Source organism: Hyaena hyaena, unplaced genomic scaffold, assembly GCF_003009895.1.
Source record: "Hyaena hyaena isolate Hyena2069 unplaced genomic scaffold, ASM300989v1 scaffold_121, whole genome shotgun sequence".
Taxonomy (NCBI): Eukaryota; Metazoa; Chordata; class Mammalia; order Carnivora; family Hyaenidae; genus Hyaena; species Hyaena hyaena.
In genome coordinates this window covers 3499335-3526596 of record NW_024080753.1, presented here as the reverse complement: position 1 = coordinate 3526596, position 27262 = coordinate 3499335, and the positions used below count along the sequence as shown (strand labels likewise).

Below are 27262 nucleotides of genomic sequence, written 5' to 3'. Positions count from 1 at the left end.
AATCTTGTTTGATAAATGTATCTAATAGGTCTTGGTGCTTGGCCTTTGTTCTTAACAGTTTTAAGTTTCTGTTCCTTTTTTAATGATATTTCTTTGTTTTTCTTAGAATGCATCTATCCAAGCCACAAGATCTCCCGACAGTGTTAATGGAAGTGAACCAACCACTCCTCAGGTCTGTTACTAATGTTATTTTTAAAAAATAGCAAGTCATTTCAGAGTCTTGGTTAATATATATTATTAGCATTTGGCTTTCTATTGAAACAGTGATGTCCAAACATTTGATACAGTATGTATATGTATGGTAAATCCAAGTTTGTTGAAGCTTTCTTGGAAACAGTTTTAAATAAAAATTATGCATGTATATACAGCAGTTATGTAACCTGACATTGTTACTCATTTTATTTTATTTTAATTTTTTTTAATGTTTTATTTATTTCTAGAGAGAGAGAGAGAGAGAGACAGCGTGAGCAGGGGAGGGTCAGAGAGAGAGGAAGTCACAGACTCTGAAACAGGCTCCAGGCTCTGAGCTGGCAGTCAGCACAGAGCCCGACGCGGGGCTCGAACCCACAAAACGCGAGATCATGACCTAAGCGAAAGTCGGACGCTTAGTCAACTAAGCCACCCATGCGCCCCATGTTACTCATTTTAAAAGTTAATGGCACTAAAGAGAAAACTTTGTGAAAATAAAGAATATGACTTTATAGTTATAAAAGATTATGGACAGTTTATCTTGAAAGGCATATTGAGTTACATAATTTGGAAGGCGGGGGATATGGACAAAATGGGATTTATTCTAAAGTTTGCTCTAATGCAGAATAATTTACTACTAGAGAACATGTGTTATCTTTGATTTTAAAAGGTCATATGGGGTGTACAGCCAAGTGACAATCTTTGGATTCTTTCCAAAAACGAAAGAAAAAAATTAAACATCATTAAATTAAACACATCATTATGGCAGCAGTGTCTGAGATGAACATTTGCTTACTTTGGCTTCAGTGAGGATATTATCATTAGCCTGGCTATTCTTAGCAGTCTCTAATGTAGTGCAAAACCACCTCTAATCTGTGAACCTGGATGGAGTATATATGTAGGCAGTTTATGAGCTAGATGATTTCTGAACTAAATTATGTAGACTAAACTATCTAAAGTAAGGTCTAGCACAGATACAGATTATAGCTTCACAAACTCCATGAACGGATTCTGAGCTGAGTGCCGTATTCCTGTTTGGGGGAGCTGGTCAGGTTCTGGGCATAGTCCAAGTCCCTGGTCAGCCTCCCTGGTTAAACTATTCCAACCCTCTACAACTACATCATTTTCTAGAAGTGCCATGAAGGAGGGGTAAAATATTTGGAGGCACTGATCTAAATGGTACTGGACAGATCCAGTGATCTTTAATGGATATTACTTAAAAATATTATTTAGAATGCATATTTTCCTCTCTTATAGAATAGTTAAAAAGACTAAATACTGTTACAAATGCAAAAACTAGAATGAATGAGAACCAGCTTTATTAACACATTCAGGAGAAATTTAAGTTTTAATTAAGGTGAAGAATGAACATGGGTGATACCCAGGAAGCCTACTGAAGGCTTGGAACTTTCTTTAAAAATATAAATATTTTTCAAAAATATAATAAAGTAGTAGTTCTTGAGTATTTACTATGTGTCAGCCATTGCTAAACATTTTATATATATGATCTCATTTCATTCTTAGGACAAGCAGATGCCTTTACTCAGAAGTCTGTATTTTTAAACACATTTCTGATAAGTTGGTTGTTGGCTGTTGTTAGCAAGCTGGGAATAATGTATATCCTGGAAGGGGGTGGAATGCTTACTGTGGTTGGGCATCTTGACAGGAGCAGAAAATCAGAGAGTTGACCCCAAGGTAGAAGAAGAGATGATATAAAGCAAGCCCAAGAATAGAGTATAAAGTACAGCTGCCTGTGACCCCCTTATTCCTGGATTGAACACCCTACGTAACTCAGTCGATTTTGGCACACAGTACAATGATTTAATAAGCATTTGCTCCATTTTTGCTTTCAACACAGTATTTTATGAAAAATTCAAACATGCAGAGAAATAGAACTTTAAAGTGAGAATCTGTATACCTACCACCTAAATTCTGTCATTAGTACTTTGCTTTATCACAAATCTGTCTGTGTATACATTCTTCTGTCTAACCCTCCATCCATTTTTACTTTAAAAAGTTACTTATTTTTTAATTTTTTTAACATTTATTTATTTTTGAGGGGTGGGGGGCAGAGAGAGAGATTAGACACAGAATCTGAAGCCGGCTCCAGGCTCTGAGCTGTCACCACAGAGCCCGACTGGGGCTCAGACTCATGAACCGTGAAATCATGACCTCAGCCAAGTGGGAGACTCAGCCGACTGAGCCACCCAGGCGCCCCTCCATTTTTACTTTCTTAATGGCATTTCAGAGTAAGTCGCGGGCTGTATTATCCTCCCCTTAATATTTTAGCATGTCTATCATTAACCAGAGTTCAATACTTGTATTTTTAAAAAACTATTAATTCTTTAATTAATTTGAGGAGAGAGGAATGGAATTCTTACCACATGTAAGAATTAAATCTCAAGTTAAATCAAAATTTAAAGGACCTTGCTATGAAACTGACTAGTTAGTCCAGAGGTTTAAGTAGTGGCATAATTACATATATAGCTACTAAGGGCACACAGCCTAGAGGTTCTATAGGAAGGAGTCACAGTGAAAATTTACTTTAGGTAATTTGTCTGATTAAAAGGCAATTACCTCCGCTAGATTTTTTTTTAGATTGAAGAATAATTGACATATAATACCCCATTAGTTTCAAGTATACATCATAGTAATTTGAAATTTTTGTACATTAGGAACTGATCCCCATGATTAGGGGGGACAGATTAGGACAGATCCCCAGAATCTGTCCCATACAGAATTATTACAATATTACTATGTTCCCTGTGCTGTCTGGTGCATCCCTCTGACTTCTTTCTTTGACAGCCGGAAGTTTGTACTTATTAATTCTTGTCACCTATTTTGCCTGCCTCCCCAAGCCCCTTCCCCTTCTTGTAACCAATACTTTATTTCTTGTATCTATGAATCTGTATTGTTTTTTTAAATTCTACGTATCAGTGAACTCATATGGCATTTGGCTTTCTTTGACTTATATCACATAGAATAGTACCTTCTAGGTCCATCCGTGTCACAAATGGCAAGATTTCACTCTTTTTGCATGACTAAGTAATACTCTTTTTTAAAAAAAAATTTATTTTGAGAGAGAGCATGAGCGCTTGTGCTCGTGTGTACGAGTGGAGGAGGGGCAGAGATAGAGGGAGAGAGTGAATACCAAGTGGGCTCCGCGCTGATGGTGTAGAACTCAGCGCGGGCCTCTATGTCACGCATCTTGAAATCACAACCTGAGCGGAAATCAAGAGTCCGACGCTTAGCTGACTGAGCCACTCGGGTTCCCCAAGTAATATTCTTATGTATGTGTTCCTATAATATTCTTATAATTTCTATCTTTGTCTCTGTCTCTACCTCTATTTTTCACATTTTCTATATCCATTCAACTGTTGAAGGACAGTTGGGTTGCTTCCATATCTTGGGTATTGTAGACAATGCTGCAGTCAACATGAAGATATATACATCTCCTTGAGTTGGTGTTTTCATCCTTTTTTTTTTTTTTTCTTTTCAGATAAATACCCAGAAGTGGAATTGCTGAGTTGTATGGTAGTTCTATTTTTAATTTTTGATGAACCTCCATACTATTTTCCACAGTGGCTACAATAGTTGCCATTCCAACCAACAGTACACAAGAGAGCCCTTTCCCTACATCCTTACCAACACTTGCTGTTTTTTGTCTTTTTGATAATAGCTGATCTGACCACTGTGAGGTGAAATCTCATTGTGGCTTTGGGTTGCATTTCCTTGATAGTTAGTGATGTTCTTTTCACATGCCCGTTGGCGATCTGCTTGTCTCCTTTGGAAAAATGTGTATTTAAGTCCTATGCCCATTAAAAATCTTTTTTTATATTGTGTAAGTCCTTTATGTATTTTGGATGTTAGTCCCTAATCAAATGTATGATTTGCAAATATCTTTTCCCATTCAGTAGGTTGCCTTTTCCTTTTCCTTTTTTTGATCATTACCTTCACTGTGCAAAAAGCTTTTTAGTGTGATGTAATCCCATTTGTTTGTTTTAGCTTTTGTACCCCTGCCTAACAATACTGGTCCAAAAAAATACTGTAAGACTGATATCAAAGAGCTTACTGCCTTTTTCTGCTAGGAGTTAGTTTTCTTTTTTGAGGTAAATTTTACATAAAATGAAACATACAGATCTCAAGTGTGCACCAACTGAGTTTTAATAAACATGTATGCTAAAACTGTGTGCTAATCCCATACAGAGATTACAGAACATTATCAAGACCCCAGAACGTTCCTTTATGGTTCTTCTGCCTCCTAGAGGCAATCTCTTCTTCTTCTTCTTCTTCTTCTTCTTTTTTTTTTTTTTACAAGAATGTTTATACCACTTTATTTAAGTTTGCCTATATTGGAATTACCCCAAAGGTCCCTCAACAGTAGAATTGATAACCAAATTCTGATATATTTATACTTTGTGATAGGACCTGGCAGGTTTTTTCTTTCATAGTTTATAGTCAACTTAGATTCCATATAACACCCAGTGCTCATCCCAACAAGTGCCCTCCCCCATGCCCATCACTCCCCTTCCCCTACATGCCATCACCCCCATCAGCCCTCAGTTTGTTCTCAGTATTCAGGAGTCTCTCATGGTTTGCCTCCCTTCCTCTCCCCAACTATTCTTTCCCTTCTCCTCCCCCATAGTCCTCTGTTAAGTTTTTCCTAATCCTCCTGTAAGTGAAAGCATATGGTATCTGTCTTTCTCTGCCTGACTTATTTCTCTCAGCATAACACCCACAAGGTCCATCCCTGTTGCTACACATGGCCAGATTTCATTCTTTCTCATTGCCATGTAGTATTCCATGGTATAGATAAACCACTTCTTGATCCATTCGTCAGCTGATGGACACTTAGGCTCTTTCCATGTTTTGGCTATTATTGAGAATGCTACAGTGATCATTGGGGTCCATGTGCCCCTATGCATCAGCACTCCTGTATCCCTTGGGTAAATTCCTAGCAGTGCTATTGCTGGGTCATAGGGGAGTTCAATTGTTAGTTTCTTGAGGAATCTCCACATTGTTTTCCAAAGGGGCTGCACCAGTTTACATTCCCACCAACAGTGTAGGAGGGTGCCCGTTTCTCCACATCCTCGCGAACATATAGAGTTCTCTGACTTGTTCATTTTAGCCACTCTGACTGGCGTGAGGTGGTATCTCAGTGTGGTTTTGATTTGTATTTCCCTGATGAGGAGGGACGCTGAGCATTGTTTCATGTGTCTGTTGGCCATCTGGATGTCCTCTTTGGAGAAGTGTCTGTTCATGTCTTCTGCCCATTTCTTCACTGGGTTGTTTGTTTTTTGGGTGTGGAGCTTGGTGAGTTCCTTATAGATTTTGGATACTAGCCCTGATATGTCATTTGCAACAATCTTTTCCCGTTCTTTCAGTTGCCTATTGGTTTTATGATTGTTTCCCTTGCCATGCAGAAGCTTTTTATCTTGATGAGGTCCCACTAGTTCATTTTTGCTCTTGATTCCCTTGTTTTTGGGGATGTGTCAAGTAAGAAATTGCTGCGATTGAGGTCAAGGAGGTTGTTTCCTGCTTTCTCCTCTAGGGTTTTGATGGTTTCCTGTCTCCCTTTCAGGTCCTTTATCCATTTTGAGTTTATTTTTGTGTATGGTGTGAGAAAGTGATCTAGTTTCATTCTTCTGCATATTGCTGTACAATTCTCCCAGCACCATCTGGTAAAGAGGCTGTCTTTTTTCCATTGGATACTCTTTCCTGCTTTGTCAAAGATTAGTTGGTCATACATTTGTGGGTCCAGTTCTGAGTTCTCTATTCTATTCCATTAGTCTGTGTGTCTGCTTTTGTGCCGATACCATACTGTCTTGATGTTGACAGCTTTGTAGTAGAGGCTAAAGTCTGGGAGGGTGATCCCTCCTGTTTTGGTTTTCTTCTTCAATATTACTTTGGGTATTCTGGATCTTTTGTGATTCCATACAAATTTGAGGATAGTTCTAGCTTTGAGAAGAATGCTGGTGCATTTGATTGGGATTGCATTCAGTGTGTAGATTGCTTTGGGTAGTAATGACATTTTAACTATATTTATTCTTCCAATCCATGAGCATGGAATGTTTTTCCATTTCTTTGTGTCTTCTTCAATTTCCTTCATAAGTTTTCTATAGTTCTTATATCTTTGGTTAGGTTTATTCCTAGGTATTTTATGGTTTTTTTGTGCAGTTGTGAATGGGATCAGTTTCCTGATTTCTCTTTCTGTTGCTTCATTGTTGGTGTATAAAAATGCAACCGATTTCTGTACATTGATTTTGTACCCTGCAACTTTGCTGTATTCATGGATCAGTTCTAGTAAGCTTCTTGTGGAGTCTGTCAGGTTTTCTATGTAGAGTATCATGCCGTCTGCAAAAAGTGAAAGTTTGACGACTTCTTTGCCAATTCTGATGCCTTTTATTTCCATTTGTTGTCTGATGGCTGATGCTAGGACTTCCCGCACTATTTTAAACAACAGTGGTGAGAGTGGACATCCCTGTCTTGTTCCTGATCTCAGGGGGAGAGCTCTCAGTTTTTCCCCATTGAGGATGATGTTAGCTGAGGGCTTCTCATAGATGGCTTTTATGATGTTTAGGTAGGTTCCTTCTATCCCCACTTTCTCAAGTGTCTTTATTATGAAGAGATGCTGTATTTTATCAAATGCTTTTTCTGCATTTAACGACAGGATCATATGGTTTTTCTCTATTCTTTTGTTAATGTGATATATCACATTGGTTGATTTGCTAATATTGAACCAACCCTGTAGCCCAGGAATGAATCCACTTGATCATAGTGGATAATTCTTTTTCTGTGCTGTTGCATTTGATTTTCAAGTATCTTGTTGAGGATTTTTGCATCCGTATTCATCAAGGATATTGGCCTGTAGTTCTCTTTTTTTTCTGGGTCTCTGTCTGGTTTGGGCATCAAAGTGATGCTGGCTTCGTAGAATGAGTCCGGAAGTTTTACTTCCATATCTAGTTTTTGGGATAGCTTGAGAAGAATGGGTGTTAACTCTGATTTAAATGTGTGGTAAAATTCCCCAGGGAAGCCATCTGGCCCAGGGCTCTTACTTGTTGGGAGATTTTTGATAACTGATTCGATTTCTTGACTAGTTATGGATCTGTTCAGATTTTCTATCTCTTCCCGTGTGAATTTTGGTAGTGAGTGTGTGTTTAGGAATTTGTCCATTTCTTCTAAGTTGTCCAGGTTGTTGGCATATACTTTTTCATAGTATTCCCTGATAATGGCTTGTATTTCTGTGGGGTTCGTTGTAATAAGTCCATTTTCATTCATGTTTTTGTCTATTTGAGTGCTCTCTCTTTTCTTTTTGAGAAGCCTGGCTAGAGGTTTGTCAATTTTGTTGACTTTTTTCAAAAAACCAACGCTGGGTTTCATTGATCTGTTCATTGTTTTTTTTGGATTCTAGATTTTTTTATTTCTGCCCTGATTTTTATTATTTCTCTTCTGCTGGGTTTGGGGTGCTCTTCTTGGTCTCCTTCTAGTTCCTTTAGGTGCTCTGTTAGATTTTGTACTTGCACTTTTTCTAGTTTCTTGAAACAGGCTGGGAGTGCAATGTACTTTCCTCTTAGGACTGCCTTTGCTGCATCCCATAGAGTTTGGATTGTTGTATTTTCATTTTCATTTGTTTCCATATATATTTTAACTTCTTTTCTAATTGCCTGATTGGCCCATTTGTTCTTTAGTAGGGTGTTCTTTAACCTCTGTGTTTTTGGAGGTTTTCCAGACTTTTTCCTGTGATTGATTTCAGGTTTCATAGCATTGTGATCTGAACATGTGTATGGTATGATCTCACTTCTTTTATATTTATTGAAGGCTGCTTTATGACGTAGTAGGTGATCTATCTTGGAGAATGTGCCATGCTCACTTGAGAAGAAAGTGAATTCCATGGCCTCAGGATGTAGAGTTCTAAATATATCTATCAAATCCATCTGGTCCAATGTGTCATTCAAGTCCATTGTTTCTTTAGTGATTTTCTGTCTAGTTGATCTATCCATTGCTGTAAGTGGAGTATTATAGTCCCCTGCTATTAGCACATTCTTATCCATAAAACTGTTTTTGTTTGTGATTGTTTTATGAATTTTGGTGTCCCGTAGTCGATGCATAGATGTTTCTAATTGTTAGGTCTTCCTGATGCATAGACCCTGTAGTTATTATATAATGCTCTTCATCCCTTGTTTACTGCCTTTACTTTAAAGTGCAGCTTGTCTGATATAAGTATAGTTACTCCAGCTTTCTTTTGACTTCCAGTAGCATGATAGATATTTCTCCATCCCCTTACTTTCAATCTGAAGGTTTCCTCAGGCCTAAAATGAGTCTCTTAAAGAAAGCAAATAGATGGATTGTTTTTTATCCATTCTGCGACCCTATGTCTTTTGATTGGGGCATTTAGTCCATTTACATTCAGTGTTATTATTGAACAATATGGGTTTAGAGTCATGGTGTTCTCTGTAGGATTCATGCTTGTGGTGGTGTGGTATCTTGTGTTCCTTGCAACATTTCCCTCATAGAGGCCCCCTCAGGATTTCTTGTAGGGCTGGTTTAGTGGTGATGAATTCTTTCAATTTTTGTTTATTTGGGAAGACTTTATCTCTTCTTCTGAATGACAGGCTTGCTGGATAGAGGATTCTTGGCTGCATATTTTTTCTATTCATCACATTGAAGATTTCCTGCCATGCCTTTCTGGGCTGCCAAGTTTCAGTAGATAGGTCTGTCACCGCTCTGATAGGTCTCCCTTTGTATGTGAGGGCCCTTTTTATCCCTACCTACTTTCAGAATTCTCTCTTTTTCCTTATATTTTGTGAGTTTCACTATGATATGTCATGCAGCAGATCGATTCAAGTTACGTCTGAGGGGAATTCTCTGTGCCTCTTGGATAACAATGTCTGTTTCCTTCCCCAAATTGGGGAAGTTCTTGCCTAAAATTTGTTCAAGGACTCCTTCAGCACCTTTCCATCTTTCTTCCTCTTCTAGAATTCCTATGATACGGATATTGTTCTGTTTGATTGTATCACTCATTTCTCGAACTCTCTTTTCATGCTCCTGGATCAGTTTATCTCTGTCTCTCTCTCTTTTTCTCAGCTTCCTCTTTTTCTATAATTGTGTCTTCTAATTCACCTATTTTTCTCTCTGCCTCTTCAATCTGTGCATTGGACACCTCCAACTTATGCACTTCATTTGTAGCATTTTTTAATTCATCATAACTATTTTTAAGCTCCATAGTCTTTGTAGCAATAGCTTCTCTAATGTCTTCATTGCCTTTTTTAAGCCCAGTGATTAGTTTTATGACTATTGTTCTAAATTCTTGTTCAGTTATTTTGCTTGTATCTGTTTTGAGCAGTTCTTTAACTGTCATGTCTTCCTGAAATTTCTTTGGAGGAGAGTTCTTCCGTTTCATCATTTTGGTTAGCTTTCTGTCTCTTGTTAGGTTTAAAAGCTTGTTATGCACCCTGCACCTGCAAGTACTGTTCTATTACAGAAGGCTCATTAACTGTCTAGGGCCTGTCTGTTCAGGAAATGTTCTTTTAATGTTGTCTCTTGGTCTCTCGTTTTGTTTGTTATTATATTTCCCTACTCGTAGTGGTATTTGGGACTCTGCACCATGTGTACTTTGGCTTCTTTCTTGAGGTAGCCCTGGAAAAGAAAACAGACAGACAAACACACAGGGAACAAAGGCACACAAGCGCAAAGACAAATCCAACAAATGAGCAAACCAAAAGGGAAAAAGAAAAAGAAAGTAAGAAAAAGAAAACAAAAAACAAAAGAGAAGAAAAAAGCAAAAGAAGCCAAAGGTCAAAGGACTGTCTAAAAGCATAAAATCAGAATTCCAAGCTACAAATAAAGAGTAGGATGTATGCAGTGCTCATGGAAGAGCATATACAAAGAGAGAAATGACAGGGTGGGGAGAAAGTGAAATTGGACAGTGACCAGGCAGAAAGACTAAGAGGCTTAATTCAGAGAGAGAAAGAAGAGAATATGGTAGGAGGCGAGGAGAAAGAAACGAACATTGATATTGTTTTCAACTTATGAATAGTACTATGAGCATTATTTTAGAAATCTTTTTTGGGTGTATGTTTTTTTTTTTTTTTCTTTTTGACTGTTATTGTATACTAATAATCATTGTGGCAAGGAGGCATAGAAATGGATCTTTTCTAAATGAGCACATGTAGGGGTGAGAGTATGTGTGTGGCAGACAGGGCAGGAAAGCTTAGTGCTTTCTGCATGTAGTATACTAGTTTAAGTATTTTAAATGTTTTCATTTATTTAATTCTTATAACAATCCTACTGGGGAGGATTTTTGATATTTCCATTTTACAGGTGAGAAAATTGAAACAGAGGCCTTAAAGCTAGTAAGTGGTAAAGCTGGGATTCAAATGAGGGAATTTGGTTCAGAGCCTGTGTTCTTAGTCACTGTGCTGTGCTGTAAGTGACTGTAGTTATTTTGGGGGCATAAACAACTCGGCTGGTTGTTACACCAGTATGTAGGTACCTAATGGTGAGTCAGAATGCAGAAGTCCTCCAGTAATGGTTCTGGTAAAAGCTTAGGCCATAAAGAAAGGTTATTTCTGAAGTTTCCTGAAAGAGCTGACATTTGAGCTGAATTTTGAAGGGTACCTGGATTTTCATAGGCAGGGAAATTATGGGCAAGGGTACGGAGGCACACAGTGATGCATTTGTTGAGGGGGTGGAAAGTTGCCTGTTATGACTCAGGGTTTTGGTACATGGAAGGGTGAATTTAGAGAGAAATGGATCTTGGGAAATGGGAACCTTGAATATAAGCTCAGGATCTTGAGCCCTATATTAAATGGGAATCCAGTTTAAGAATTGGAATGAAATGATCTGAATGATGTTTTAGGAAGACAGTTCTGGTGACAGTGTGACAGGACAGGTTGGGGTAAGAAATGGAGGCAAGGGAACAGAAAGGTGCTGCAGGTGTCTGGCTTGTGGAGGGTAAGGTTCTGAACAAGAATTGTGTTGGGAGAATAAAAAGGAGGGGTTGAAAACGGGGTCAGGGGCGCCTGGGTGGCTTAGTCACTTAAGCGTCCGACTTTCGCTTAGGTCATGATCTCGCGGTTCACGGGTTCGGGCCCCGCGTCGGGCTCTGTGCTGACTGCCAGCTCAGAGCCTGGGGCCTGTTTCAGTCTGTGATTCCCTCTCTCTCTCTGACCCTCCCCTGCTCACGCTGTCTCTCTCTCTCTCTCCTAGAAATAAATAAAAAAAAAAACATTAAAAAAAATATATATATATATTTAAAAAAAAAAACGGGGTCAAATGGGGGAGACAGAAAGGAATTAAAAGTAACTGTGATATGCTCATTTATTTTTGCTTCTCCATTTCTCCTTCTCTACCCCCCCCATCGGTTTTTTCATTCATCAAAAATGAATTCTAAATCTGAGAATGCCTTTGCTATCAGAAACCTGAAGACAGTTGGCACTAGTGGGAGTGTGTTTTTTCACATATCAGAAGGCCTGAGCATAAACAGTCATTAAGGGCCCGTTTCCATGTAGCTTCTTGTCCCCCCACATCGTTACCACACTGCCTTTCACCCTCACAACTATAAGTTGGCCTCCAAGAATTACGTCTTCATTCTAGACAGGAGGAAAGACCAAAGGCAAGGACAAAAGGTATATTCCTTTTTGTAAAGAAAATAACATCTCTCCTAGAAGGTTCCATTTTATAGATTTCCATGTATAGTGTATCATAGTGACTGAACTTTGTCACCTGGCCCCCTCCTAGATGAAACGGGGTCTGGGAAAAGCTAATTAGAAAAACCCCTTTAATCGAAATATATCACAATATAAAACTTGTATACAGAAAAGTATGATGTACTTTTACATACAGCTTTCTGAATGCTTACAAACCAAGTCACTTTTGTAGCCAATGCTCCCAGTCAAGAAACAGAAATTACCAGTGTCTCACTCCGAAGGATAACTACTATCCTGACATCTAGGTTAATTTTCCCTGTTTTTGAGCTTTATGTAAATGGAATACAAATGAGTACTCTTTTGTCTGTCTTCTTTTGCTCAGTGCTTCATGAGATTCATCTGTATTATTGTGGTTGTAAGTCATTCTCGTTGATGTCTAGTATTCTGTTGGTGAACAGACTGCAGTTTTTCCATTTGGTTATTGATAGGCATCAACAACAGCTTCACATTTGGGGCTGTTTTGAATAAGATTGCTATAAACTTTTTAGTTTCTCTTTTGCTGAACATACATACACATTTCCATTGAGTCTATACTTGGTAATGAAACTGCTGTTTCAGGTTGTGTACATGTATTTAGTTTTAGTAAATACCGACAGATAGTTTTCCAAAGTGGACTCAATCCATATCCTTACCAATACTTGGTGTTTTCCATAGTTTAAATTTTAGCCATTCTGGTGGATGTTTGGTGGTGTCTCATGTTGCTTTAATTTGTACTTGGGAAGGTGAATATTGTTACTCTGAACAAAAGTGGGGCCTGGTAAAAAGAAAAAAGGAAGATTAGATATTATGTGGTAGCCAGTATTTATTGTTTACCTGAAGCTAGTCATACTTTGAAGTATTGCACATGTATTGATTTATTACTCTTCACAACTACCCTGTGTGATAGTGAGTTCAGCTCTTAACCGCATTTTACATATTAGGAAGCAGAAGCACAGAAGGTTAGGTAACTGGCCCAAGGTCATACTGCCAGTAATGGCAGAGATAAGTCTTGGGCCCAAGCTGTCTGGTTTCATAGCCTGTGCTCTTAGCTACTGGATCCCATAGAAGGCTCTGCTACATAAGCTTGCATTTGACATTCTTACTTGTAAGTCTGTCTTTTATTTTAGTCTCCTTTCTCTTAGGTTGATGATCATTATTAATGTATATTGAGTATGTGCTACATTGTAAGCACTTACAATGTAATAATTTAACGCATTAATCGTTGTGGCATCCATATGAAGTGGGCGGCATCATCATCATCATCATCATATAATAACTTTTTTATTTTATTTTATTTTTATTTTTTTATTTTTTATTTCTAGGAGAGAGAGAGTGTGAGCAGGGGAGGGTCAGAGAGAGAGGGAGTCACAGACTGAAACAGGCTCCAGGCTCTGAGCTAGCTGTCAGCATAGAGCCCGACGCGGGGCTCGAACCCATGAACCGCGAGATCATGACCTAAGCGAAAGTCGGACACTTAACCGACTAAGCCACCCAGGCGCCCCATATAATGACTTTTATCATCCCCATTTTACAGAGGAAGAAATAAGACTAGTGAAGTTAAGTGATTTGGTCAAGGTCATGTAGAACATAATGTGGGAACGAGGATTTGAATTTAGGCACCCTAATTTGAACAGTCCAAAGGAATCCCTACACTCAGACATGTTACTTCGAAAGCAGTGAGGTCTCAGTTGCTAGGCTTATCAGCTTCTGCAAAGACATGCCTTTGACATTGTTCATTAGCTACTGGCTGGCCCTAAAACAGCCACTGTTCCTAGTGTTATTCAGATTTGCTTCATTTGTTTATCCTAGGGCAGTTCACTGTATGTGTGAAGTGAAAAGCACTTTTTGCATAGGTCAGAAGTGGCTGGTCATGGAGTATCAGTAAAGCAGTACTTAAAAGGTTTTGAGTATGAGGGTCTCCCCTCTCCCTTAAGACTTTCTCCACCCGCCACCCCCCTTAAAGGTAAAACTTGCACGTTATGAAAAAAGAGTGTTTGTGTAAATGTATGTACTGTATGTATATGGAAAAGTACCTGTAATTGCTTTAAATCAAGATGAGTTCACAGTATGCATGTTATTTTCTAACTTGTTTTTTTCCACTTAATAGTATGTCTTCAGCCTCTTTTCACATATTATAATATACATAATATATACTTAAGTGGTGTACATTTGGGTTGTTTCCAGTTGTTACTATTAGAAACAACCTGTGATCAATCTCTGTGCATATGAAGGGGGAGGGACATGTTATCTCCTCTTACTCCCACCTTGCCTAATACTGTTACTCAGTCTCTAGCATCCATGAGGTAAGTATTCCTGGTTCCATTTTTAAAAATTGTATACTCAAGAGAATATCTTTGTTTTCTTGTAATTTTTTCCCACACATGACCTCAGTCTTCCCTGAGCATTCATTCCTGGCCTTGCTGAGATCTTGCAGGTGACCCTGTGGCACACTAATGAGAATGAGTTCCTACGAAGCACCTGTTAAACACTGACTGCTGTCCCCTGAACAAAACAGTGCAGTTTAGAGCAGTTTGTTGAATTACATTATTTTTCATTGTTGTTATTCAAGTTAATACATTCAAATTAAGAGAATGGCTCATGCTTATTACTGTTTTTAACATCAGACTTACTGATCTGTGCAGGGGTTCTAGCTCAGGTTTTTCAGTCATCTTCCATGACTTTTTAATGCTTATTTTTATTCTCAGTAGACAGAATGGTAATTAGCCCGAGCTGGATGTCACCTGTCAACCCTGCCTGGCATTCTCTTAGTGGATAAAGTGGGCTTGCTAAGCTTTCCCCTCCCCCTTACCCCATTCCCCTCTTTTGTGAAAGAGGGCAGCCAGGAGTGAGCACCTCCTTAGAGACTCAAGGTAAAGCCCACTTGATTTTAGCCACACACTTCACAACTTATATACCCCCATTTTAGGCACAGGGTATATATACTGGTGATACAGATATCACTGCTTCTAAGGATCTTCTAGTAGCGTGGACCCCTGTTCACAGCACACCTGAGAGGTCAGCTGGGAAGGTATGACATCCTTCTTTTTTACAGATGTGCAAACTGAAGGGAAGTGACTTAGTGAAGGTTGTTCCACTGCTTGGTGACGGACCTGGGACCTGTACCTCAGCCCTCTGAGTCTAGTGCTTTTTCAGAAATAACCAGGTGTCTTTTGTTTTTCAGAAAGCAATGTATTATGTAAAATGTCAGGAATGTAAATTGAATTTGTTAGAGCTTTTAACAGATTATTGGTGGTGATAGGGAATACCAGAAGCCTAAATGTGCATTTTAACCACACATTTTGTTGGGTTTTGGTTGCAGTCAGGTGACACGCAGTCTTTCACACAGAAGCTCCAGCTCCGGGTACCTTCTGTGGAGTCTTTGTTTCGAAGTCCACTGAAGGAATCTCTATTCAGATCTTCTTCTAAAGAGTCTTTGGTACGAACATCTTCCAGAGAGTCCCTGAATCGATTTGACCTTGACTTTTCTGCGGCCACCTTTGATCCATCCTCTGATATGGAGAGTGAGCCGGAAGACTCACTCACTAATTTAGACAGTCTCAACAAAGAACAGTTGATTCAATGCTTGCGAAGAATGGAACGAAGGTTGAGTAGCTACAAAGGAAAATGTTCAGAGGTAGGAGCATAATTTTTTTTTTTTTTTTTTTTTTTGCCAATATGAAAAATTTTCCCCTTGTTCTCTGGTTCATGTTATTGTATGGCTTTTATTCTTATGGTTGGCTAAACTATCAATTCCCCATATATGCTGATTAATCCTAAGGGTATTAGTTGCCTCCCTGTCCTGTGCAGTTAAAACTATTCTTCCTTGGGAAAGCTTTTCTGGAGTGATTTGCCCATGGATTTTTTTTTTTAAAGACAGTGCATAATGTTTTATTGTCTTAACAGTTTGTTAACTCAGCATTATAGTTAGGTACTACACATTATTGATTTATTACTCTTCTGTACCACCTCAAGTAGAGTCGTGCAGCTTATAAGGCATGAAAAGAACACATAGTCTTCATGTCTGTCTTTCCTTGCCATTGTAGGTGACCAGGATAAGATAGTGCTGTAAGTGACATCTCATTGTGGGGTTACTCTGCCTGTTCTATTCCCTGCTTGTTGACCACCATTTTCCTGTCCGGTAATAAGAATACCTATTTTAAGGTGGTAAGAGATGATTGTGGTCTTAGGCAGATTTTTTATTTTATTTTACCTTTTTATTTTATTTTTTAATTATTTTATTTTTGAGACAGAGAAAGAGCATGCGTGGGGGAGGGGCAGAGAGAGGGAGACAGAATCTGAAACAGGCTCCAGGCTCTGAGCTGTCAGCACAGAACCTGATGTGGGGCTCGAACCCACGAACCATGAGATCGTGACCTGAGCCGAAGTTGGAGGCTTAACCAACTGAGCCACCCAGGCGCCCCTTATTTTACCTTTTTTAATTCTTTATTGCTGGACTCACCTTCCATGACTGCCTGCCTCTCAAAATCAAGGCATCAGTAGATGCGTTTGGAGGCACACAATTGCAGGGCTCAGAATAGGGGAGTGTTTCCTCTTAAAGCTGCAGCCTATCTCTTCAGAGCCCTCTTGTACTTCTGAAGTAGGGTCCAAATAATACATTGGAGCCATGTGCTTATTCTTCAGATAATAGAGCTGTGTAATCCATAGGTTTAAAAGATTTGTTCGTCTATAATTTCATCAGGTTGTGCTAGAATGTTTAAATATCCTATTTAATTAGGTTAAATGGCTAAACATCTCTTTAGGACCTAAATTAACAGTTTTGATCTCTTGGTTATGAATCCCTTTCTTCAGATTTTTACCCATCCATAGTCACAATTCCTATAATCAGAGACTTTTAGAGATGAGTTACATGGTCTATAATAGTCCAAAGCAAAAAATCACCCGGTGAGCTTGCTAAATAAATACATATCCCTCCCTCCACTCCCCATCTCCCACTTCATTCAGTTAGTTTGGGGTGGGACCCAAAAATCTTGTCTTCCTAGCAACCTCCCAGGGGATGCTGTTGCTGATGGTACTGGCTTCTGGCTACCATTTGATGAGCTTCGTGCCTTTAGGCAAGTTGGTTTTGATCTGTACCCCATTCATAATTAGGTACTGAAATTTAAAGATGTATGTGCCTGAGGTGAAATTAAGTACTGATTTAATATCTTTATAGTGTCAAGTTATATTTTAGTTTTTAGAAATATATTTCCTTTTTTAGCCTTGACTGTGCAGTATACACATCTAATTAGGTTGAATTATCTATAAAAGGATTCTTCTAATTTGTGTGTTTTTGACTTTCATAAAGAGATGCTTTAGCAGTCTTTAAAATAATTCATTTATTTAGGAATGAACTGATAATATTGGTGACTCTTTCTGTCTTTTAGTTTGTTATAGCTTATCAGACTCTTCAGAGAGAGAAGAAGAAGCTCCAAGTAAGTGATATCTTGGTTGTGATATTGATTCATATAGTATTTAAAAATTAGAGTCTTATAGTAAGATAGTTCTGACCCTCACTTTTAGTAATTCCACATGTGATCCAAGTATTTAATCCATTTTACTACTGAAGGTTTTTTTTAAGTTTATTTATTTATTTTGAGAGAGAAAGAGAGCACAAGCAGGGTAGGGGCAGAGAGAGGGAGAGAGAATCATTCTCCAGGGCTTGGACTCACGAACCACGAGATCATGACCTGAGCTGAAACCAAGAGTCGGACACCTCACCAACTGAGCCACCGAGGCACCCCGTTGTTTTAATAAAGGGAGTGAATGAGAAATTCCGGAGATTTTCCCTCTGGTAGGGATGGACTTTTTTGAATTTTGGATCCCCTGCGGTGTTTAAGAGGTTCAGATTTAAGGCCTGTTTGCCTCTTTCGAACACGCTTTCTAGTGTCTCAGTTGGCAGGTTGCATCTTTGTTTCAGTGGTAGGGACATACAGCTTTCTAAGCTTACCCTTCTATTTTTGACGTATCTGCAGACATCTCTGTTCCTTATCATTATATCAGTGTCCAAATGCAAGCATCTTCTCTGTTTTTTTCTGAGGCTGCTGCCTGTAAAGCTCTTGGTTAAGTATGTGGAGAGAGAAAGCTCTTCTGGGTGACCCACCTCAGCCCTACTGTGTCACCCTGTTCTGTGGCTAGACATTTCTCACCAGGTATCCCAGGTGATAATTCACAGGTCAGAGCTAAGGGGAGTATCTATTCCACTTCAAACGGGACCATCAGTTTGCTGTGATAAAATATATAAATATTTATTATTTGGAATCATGCTGTATTAATTTCTGCTTCTGTCCTGCCTTGAGAAGGATGGGGAATATCAGCTTATTTTTGTTAGGGGATTGCATTTTTTAATCTCTGCTGTATCACTTATGATAAACATTTTAGCATCTTTTAATGGTAAAATATAACATATAGAAAGTCCTGCACAAAAAATATAGTCTTACTTTTTTACAATAAAAGTTATTAACAGTTTAACATTTTGTTCCCTCTAAAGACACCAATTTCCCCCTGTGCAGTATTGTAAAATATTTAATCTGCCATAAATAATAATCTCCATTAAGTACAGCATTAAGTTTTCTGGCTTTAATCTGGAGTATAATCCATTCAGAATGATAATGCCAGTTATTTATTGTTGACTCAGTGTTCTCATTGTCTATAACAAATGTGGAAATCAGGTTATTACAAATAAAGTTTTTAGTTTGTTAATGTTTTCTTGAACATGGGGTCTTTTGAAATGAGGGGTAGCTCTGATTTAATACATTGTATTGTTAATATTTCATAAATTCATACTCAGAAATTCATCTTATTCCTACAGTCTGGGGGTACCTTTTTTGTGTATCTATGAATTGTCTATTGATTTTTATTTCTAGATGTATGTAATTCTGCCACTAAGTGGCGGTAGAGAACTGTGGTTCCATAGTCCCAATGTAAAGGATGTTAAAGTTCAATAATTTGCATTCTTTTTCTATTTGTTTTTCATTAGTACACCATGCAGTTATTTGAACCAACTTTTTTTTTTCTTTTTAAATTAAAGGGTATATTAAGTCAGAGTCAAGATAAGGCACTTCGGAGAATTGGAGAGTTAAGAGAGGTAAGCTGTAAGGGTTAGTACTTTGAGAATAGTCATTAAATCTCTCATATATATCAGAACTCTTGTACTTGTTGGGAGAGTTTCACATACCCTTCCTTAGTTCCAGTAAAAATTAAACAGCCCAGCCTATAAGATCAGGGGCCAGTTCTTAAAGTCTTTATTTGTGTGGATTCCCTAAGATATATACTGTTTGTGGAATTAATGACATAAGAATATCTTATTTAGGGGCACCTGGGTGGCTCAGTTGGTTAAGCATCTGACTCTTGGTTTTGGCTCAGGTCATGATCTCACGGTTCATGTGTTGGATCCCTGCTCTAGCCAGTCCGGCTCCGTGCTGACAGTGAGGAGCCTGCCTGGGATTCTCTTTCCCTCTCTGCCTCTCCCCTGTGCATGTGTACACACACATACCCACACCCCCCTCTCGAAAATAAATAAACTTAAGAAAAAAGGAATATCGTTGTGTATGGTGAACACATTATAACCACCACCAAGGTCAGGAAATAGAATGTTCTTAGTCACCCAACCCAGTCATAATCCCGTCCCTTTCTCCAAAAATAACTACTGACTTTTGTTGCACTTCCTTGTGTCTCTTTAAGCTTTATTATTTTTTTTTTTATGTTTCTTTATTTTGAGAGAGAGACAGAGAGAGAGAGAGACAGAGAGAGAATCCTAAGCAGGCTCCACACTGGCAGCATGGAGTCTGAGGCAGAGCTGAAACCCATGAACCGTGAGATCATGACCTGAGCCCAAACCAAGAGTCCAACACTTAACTGACTGAGCCCATGTACCCCTAAGGTTTTATCTCGTAAGTGTGCACCTCTAGACACTACAGCCTTGCCTGTGTAAAAATTGTTTTGATGTATCTTAAAAAGTCTTCTTAAATCTACACATCACCCCTGCATTCCTTTTTTTCCTTACAGTTCATCTGTTGAAGAACCTGATAATAAATGAAAAGACCCAAAATCATGTATTGGCCTTATTCCAGCATTATAAACACAGCAGTCTTAGAATAACAAGACTAATACTACCACCATCAATTATAATTAATGAAATTAGTTAAATAAATTTTTATATACTATTCCATTTTTTCCACCATTTAAAAATCTTTTTCATATCTATACTCTTAGATCATAAGCCATTACATTTCCCTTTTAATCCTTGTGAAAATGAAAACCCTCTTAGGAAATACTTGTCAGAGCCACAGATTGACAAATTTTAGTTATTTTTAGTATCTGCCTACTTGTATTAGTTTTTTATTGCTGCTGCAACAAATCACACAACCTTAGTGGCTTAAAACAACACAAATCTCAGAAATTTGACACAAGTCTTACCAAGCTAAAATCAAGGTGTCGGTTGGGCTGTTCCTTCATGACGGTTCTAGGGGACAATCTGTTTCTTTGCCATTTCCAGCGGTTGTGGCTGCTACATCCTTTGGTCCTTTCACGTAGCAAAGCCTCTTGCCTCCATGTTCAGAGCTATCAATGTTGCATCTCTGCCCATTCTACCATAATCACTTCTCCCCTTCTCTCTGAACGCAGTTGGGAAAGGTACTGATTTTAAGAACCCATGTGTTTAGATTGGGCCCACCCACATAATCCAGGATAAACTTATTTCAGAGCTCTTAACTTAATCACATCTGCAAATTCTCCTGATATATTCCAGGTTCAGGAATTAGGACTTGGGATCTATGGGGCCGTATTCTGCCTACCACACTGCCTGGTCAAGACTGTAATCTGTGAAATGGCCAGGGGACAGCTGGGCCAAGGGAAAAGAGGAGGAACAAGGAGTCCAGGGGCCACATAGTAAATTGCTGTTTGGTAAATAGCTATACTATTTTTTTTAGCAGCTAAGATCTATTTCTGAACTATAACCCTGGTTCTAGTTACATGAAGAGAGATTTATTCAGTAATTTATATGTGAATACTAAATGGATAAGTGAGGGCTGGGTATTTTAAACTTTGTTCACAAAGAACAAAATATTTCCTTTCATCCATAAAATCATGATTAGTATTTAATTAAACATTCAAAGTGGTATAAGTCATAAAATATTTTGTTTCTTTGGAATTAAAATCTGAAGAGAAGTTACACACAGGTTTATTAGTACTTTATTGATTTAGACCAGGCAAAACAGTGTAATTTGCTTTATTTTGTTATAGGAAGATATTCAGGGTATCAGGAAGGATGTTGGGTTTGAGGCTAGTATTGAGGAGAAGAACTACCATGACTTCCAATGCTTTGACGAAACCTCAAACGCAATGCCTTCTGGCTAAGCATCTGCGGTTTCATATTGGAGCATTCGCAGTGTCCCTGCGGGTTGCAGCTTTCTGTAAGTTTTCTGTGGCTGAACCAAGAAAGAAGACATATGCAGATTTCTATAGAAATTTATGATTCCACAAAAGATTTTGAACAGATGAAGAAGGCTGGTATCTTTCAGGGTGTAAAATGATTTTGGAATATAAGGAATCTCTTTGGGTTGAGTTCCATGGAAGTTTGTCACTGATCTGTGTTTCTCAGTTATGGAACATGAATACTCGGTTATGGAATAGTTTCTCTTGATAACTAAACAGCTAACAAATACTGTGGACAATCATAAAAAGAAGATATTCAGTAAACATTGCTGACTTAGTATTTTATTTCTTCCTCATGTTGTTACGAATATACACATGAGTAGAATCCATGAAGATCTCTCCTAACATTTTTCGGAGGACAAAACAAAACAGCATTTGTATATATATGTCTGTACATATATGTGTGTGTGTGTGTGTATGTGTATATATCTGTCTTATGTTCATGTCTAGCATATTAGGTATTTGTTAATGAATCAGGTAAAGAAGTAAAAAGGTAAGCAAAACCATTCCCAACAGATAGCATCTAATTTTCTTTGCCTGATCTTGAATCTTGTAACATCAACAGATATTAAATAGGAATATCATTTTATGAGAAAGGTAATAAAATTATGAAAATTATGAGTTCATCCATACTTGATAGGGTTCTAATTCCCTTTTAAGGTCATGTAAATGGGGAATAAATGAAGACACTGTCTTAGATATTTCCTCCTTTCTCTGTCCTTCAGTCTGTGCATGGCATATACTTCTTCCAGGCTCACCCAGATGCTGTTCATTATACGTAACTACTGTTCTCAAAGCTGACTTTAGGGAGGAGTTCATTTTTTGCAGCTTGAAATCACATCTGAACATAATGGGTAGCAAAGGGCAGAGATAAAAAATAGTGAAATAGTTAATGTATTTGATACATTCTACTCATCAGGATTTCTAAGGATATAATCAGAAAGACCTTGCAAATCATATGCATAAAAATTTTAATTTCACAATTTGCCAAAATTTGGAAACAGTCCAAATGGCCAACAATAGGAACATTATTGAATTAGTTTGTTATATTATAGAGCCGTTTATTATTATTGTGCTAAAAAGTTCTAATAGTGGGGCGCCTGGGTGGCTTAGTCAGTTAAGCGTCCGACTTTCGCTTAGGTCATGATCTCGTGGTTTGTGGGTTCGAGCCCCGCGTCGGGCTCTGTGCTGACTGCCAGCTCAGAGCCTGGAGCCTATTTCAGAGTCTGTATCTCCCTCTCTCTCTGACCCTCCCCTGCTCACGCTGTCTCTCTCTCTCTCTCCGAGAAATAAATAAAAATATTTTTAAAAAAAAGTTCTAATAGTATAGATATATCCTGAAGGTCTAATCAAAATAAATTTAAAAAAAATTTTTAATGTTTATTTATTTTTGAGAGAGAGCGAGAGAGAGATAGAGCACAAGTCAGGGAGGGGCAGAGAGAGAGGGAGACACAGAATCTGAAGCAAGCTCTAAGCTCTGAGCTGTCAGCACAGAACCCAATGCAGGACTCAAACTCACCAGCCATGAGATGATGACATGAGCCAAAGTCGGACATTTAATGAACTGAGCCACCCAGGTTCTCCAGAAGAAATTTTTAAAGTAGGAAATGACCCCCGATTCTAGGGTCCAGTTCTACAGCTAGCAAGATCCCTGTCATGGGAATATTGGACAAATGGCTAGTCGGCCTGTGCACTGTTATCAGGATATAAGTAGACAGTTCTTAAGTTGTTTTTTTTTTTTTTTTTTAACCATAGTCTATATAGTTTATGGAGTACTTATTAGTAGAATAGGATAAGGTGACAAGGGGAAGGAGTAGAGTATATGATTAAAAGATGGTGTTGTTGTATCCAGGGACTTCTTATCTAGATGGAGAGATGAAAACATTTAAAACCTGAAAATCATTGTATATATTGAAGAATTTTGGGACACCTGGGTGGTTCAGTTGGTTAAGCGTCTGACTCTTGATTTCACCTCAGGTCATGATCTCATGGTTGTGGGATCAAGCCCTATGTCAGGCTCTGCACTGACTGTGAAGCCTCCTTAAGATTATCTTTCTCCCTCTTCCCTTCTGTGCCTCCCCATTGCACGTGTGCACTCTCACTCTCTCAAAAAAAAAAAAAAAAAATTGAGGAATTTTTGCTGGCTGTTAGAGATGGCATCTAATAGTCTAGTATGGTAGGACATACAAAATTATTTGGAAGAAATGAATTTTAAGGAAAGTAAAGGATCATAAAGGATTGGCCTGTGCAGAGTCATGCAGGGCAGTGCTTTCCAGACCTACTGGCTTTCATGGACTGAAAAATTACCTTCTAGTTCCTTCCAGATACGAGGCAAAGGAGAATTGTCATAGAGCTGCAAATTTTCATTCTTTCAAGTAAGATATTGAGAATAAGGAACCAGATTCTTTTATTGTTAAAATATTTTATTGTTAAAATAATTCTTTTATTATTTATTCTTATTATTTCATGAAAGAAAGTTGTTTTTTTTTTTTTTTTTTTAATTTCTAAATAACTTCTACACTCACATCACGACCTGGGGATCAGCTGTCACCTGCTCTTCCAACTGAACCAGCCATGTGCCCTGAAAGATTTAGGAAGGACATATTCTCAGAGTAAAGGACAGTTGTTTACATAAAAGAAAAACTCTCTACATTGGCTTTCTGTTGGTCATTTCACCACGGGTCAGTGAGGACTCCGTTGTGGACCTGTCCTGATTCAAAGACTGGTATTGGGCGACTCCTGCCATGGGAGGGGTCAAGCCAGGAGTCTTTAGTGAGAGGAGCACTGCCTATGGGATCCCAGGGGCGGTGCAGGCGAAGGGAGAACAGAGGACAGTTAGTGCTTCAGTGTTTTGAGAATTAGTACATTTGAAACATTGCAAAAAGAGGGTGTTGCTTGTTTAAGTCTTTGAAAATACTGTTTGAGGAAAATTTTCTATCAAGCGTGTGTGCAAGGGATGGGATTAAGTCAGAGGAAGACTTGAGGTAAGAATTTTCTCTAGAAGGCTACTGAAGGAAATTCGTCATTGACATGATAAGGATTTGGACAGTGGTTATGGATGTGGGAAACGATATGCCTCATATATTATAAAAGCAGTACAAGAATTATAATCTATGCAGGGATTGACAAAGATAGGTAAAATGTGACTGAATATTTTGTCCTCAGGGAATTAGAAAAGTAGGATTCCTAGAAAAATAGATGGGTTTTGATGGGATATTTCATATGTTCCAGAATGTAGTCTTCAGCATCCTAATGGAGTAAGTGTAAGAAAGAAGTAGTGAAGGCACAGGACTGAGCTGAGAGGGGTAGATGCCAACAGAATCTGTGAAGGGGGTAGAGCAAAATAAGAGATGGGTGTAGACAGGAACCTAAAGCCACAGAGAGCAGGTACCTCGGCTAAAGAGGGAATCATTGGTGACCGGTATAACAGAGAGGTAAAGATCATAGGATTTAGTTAGGAAGGCTCATTAATGACCTAAAGAAGGTAGCATTTAAGTAACTCCTGAAACTTGAAATTTTTGTTTGGTGATCAACTAGTTCAACCTTTTCATTTTACAGAAGAGGAAGCTTCTGACTTTGGCTATCCCTTGCTTATGTGTTATGGTGAGGAGGAAAGTTTTATTGGCTATCTGTTTGGTAGAAAACAATATAGTTTTAGATTAGGTGCATTAAGATAGCACATGGAGTAAGATGTCTTAAAGTCGGATCAAGATTTTTTATCTTAAATAATTATTTATCCTTTCCTTTATCATCATCATAGAGCAGTCATCACAGCTCTAAAAATACACTCTCTTCTTGGATCTTCATGGTTTGTAAGGAACAAAATTATCTGCTGGGATAAATACTAATGTTTTACATGCTGATTCTTCTCTTATTATTGTTGCTGATACGATATTGTAAGAGAAATGCAAATCTGGATTGATTATGTTTTTAAACTTTGAAAATTTCAAATTTATATTTTTTTGTTTTTTGCTGAAGAATACTTATAAAACTCCTTATGTTTTAGGAGCTACAAATGGATCAGCAAGCAAAAAAACATCTCCAAGAGGAGTTTGATGCATCTTTAGAGGAAAAAGATCAGCATATCAGTGTTCTCCAGACTCAGGTAAAAGATTAAAAGAAAAAGTGTGTATATATAGGAGGATTAGGAGGAACTTAACGGAGGACCATGGGGGAGAAGAAGGGGGGAAATAGTCGGGGAGAGGGAGAGAGGCAAACCATGAGAAACTCTTGAATGCTGAGAACAAACTGAGGACTGATGGGTGTTGGGGGGAAGGGGGAGATGGGCCTGGAGGAGGGCACTTGTGGGGATGAGCACTGGGTGTTATAAGGAAACCAACTTGACAATAAACTATTTGTAAAAAAAAAAAAAAAAGAAAAGAAAAGAAAATAGTTATATTTTCCAAAAGGAAAAAAAAACTAATAAAGATGGGAGATACTAGTATAAAAAAAAAATAACCCAATTAATAAAGAAGAGAGGATAATCCTCAAAAATAATAAAAAAAAATGTGTAATTTTTGGATAAAGAAAAATTAACATTTTTTTTTTTTTTTTTTTGGCAGTCCTAGATTTACAGAATGGCCTTTTTTTTTTTGAGAGAGAGAGAGAGAGAGAGAGTGTGTGTGTGTGTGTGTGTTGGGGGGGTGCATGGGTGAGCTGGGGAGGGGCCGTGAGAGAGAACATCCTAAGCAGCCTCCATGCTCAGCACAGAGCCTCACACAGGGCTTAATTGCAGGACCATGAAATCATGACATGGGATGAAATCATCAGATCCTTAGTCTACTAAGCCATCCAGGTGCCTCAAAATGGCCTTTTTTTTTTTTGAGAGAGAGAGAGAATGAGTGGGGGAGGGGCACAGAGAGAGGGGATACAGAATCCAAACTGGGCTCTGCACTGACAGCAGTGAGCCCATGTGGGTCCTGAACTCATGACCTGAGCTGAAGTCGGATGCTCAACCAACTGAGCCACCCAGGCGCCCCTGGCTTATGTTAGAACTCTTGCTTTTCAGTTTTTGGTTTTTTTTTTTTTTTTCAGTATAATTTACTGTGTCTTTTGGCTAACTATGATATCACTGAAAATAGCAAATAAAAAAATCAACTGCATTTAAGAGTAAACATTTTATTTTGATTCCCCCTTCCCAATATGGTGAAAAAGAATGTCTTTTACTCTGTTGCCTCTCTCTTTTATTTTTTTTTTATTTTTTTTTTATTTTAAATGTTTTTTATTTATTTCTCGGAGAGAGAGAGACAGCGTGAGCAGGGGAGGGTCAGAGAGAGAGGGAGTCACAGACTGAAAGAGGCTCCGGGCTCTGAGCTGGCAGTCAGCACAGAGCCCGATGCGGGGCTCGAACCCATGAACCGCGAGATCATGACCTAAGTGAAAGTCGGACGCTTAACCAACTAAGCCACCCAGGCGCCCCGCCTCTCTCTTTTAAAGAAAGTGCTGTCATTTATCTTTTTTTTTTCCTAACGCACAAATCCTTTTTTAGGTTTCTCTGCTGAAACAGCGGTTACGAAATGGCCCGATGAATGTTGATTTAATGAAACCATTCCCTCAGACGGAAGCAGAGGCTGAAGGTGTCACTAAAGAGAACACAGATAGTGACACAGAGCCAGTAGGTAAGCTTCACTGTGTCAGAAAGTCCGCTTCAAACCTAGAGGAGGGTGTTGAGAGTTTCCAGGGCATGGCATGGGCTGAGGTAGAAGTGTCCTCCTATGATTGCCAGAAAGATGCCTGAGTTTTTGTCATTTTGGTTCTTTGTCATTGCTGTTGAGGAGAATGTAGCTAAGTAATTGTTTTAGGACTTGAAAGTCTGTGAGTGGCACCACGTTTTTGTTGTAATTAAAATTCATTATAGTGCTAACTTCAGCAGCACATATACTAAAATGCATTATGCTGTTTTATTGATAGGAGTAGCTAGATTTCATATAAGCAGATCAGTCCTGTTTAAGATT

At 38.5% G+C, this 27262-nt stretch overlaps 1 protein-coding gene across 6 annotated transcripts in view; it reads left to right on the top strand.

The window, feature by feature from the left end:
• The window catches only part of GOLGA4 (golgin A4), a 128948-nt gene that overhangs the window by 25996 nt on the left and 75690 nt on the right, over nt 1–27262 (top strand). For all 6 annotated transcript variants that reach the window (XM_039237203.1, XM_039237201.1, XM_039237204.1 and 3 more), the window contains 6 exons: nt 107–172; nt 15196–15510; nt 17261–17308; nt 18904–18960; nt 25315–25413; nt 26797–26926. In XM_039237203.1, coding sequence (XP_039093134.1) covers nt 107–172; nt 15196–15510; nt 17261–17308; nt 18904–18960; nt 25315–25413; nt 26797–26926 — 715 coding nt within the window. The remainder of the gene's footprint in view (nt 1–106; nt 173–15195; nt 15511–17260; nt 17309–18903; nt 18961–25314; nt 25414–26796; nt 26927–27262) is intronic.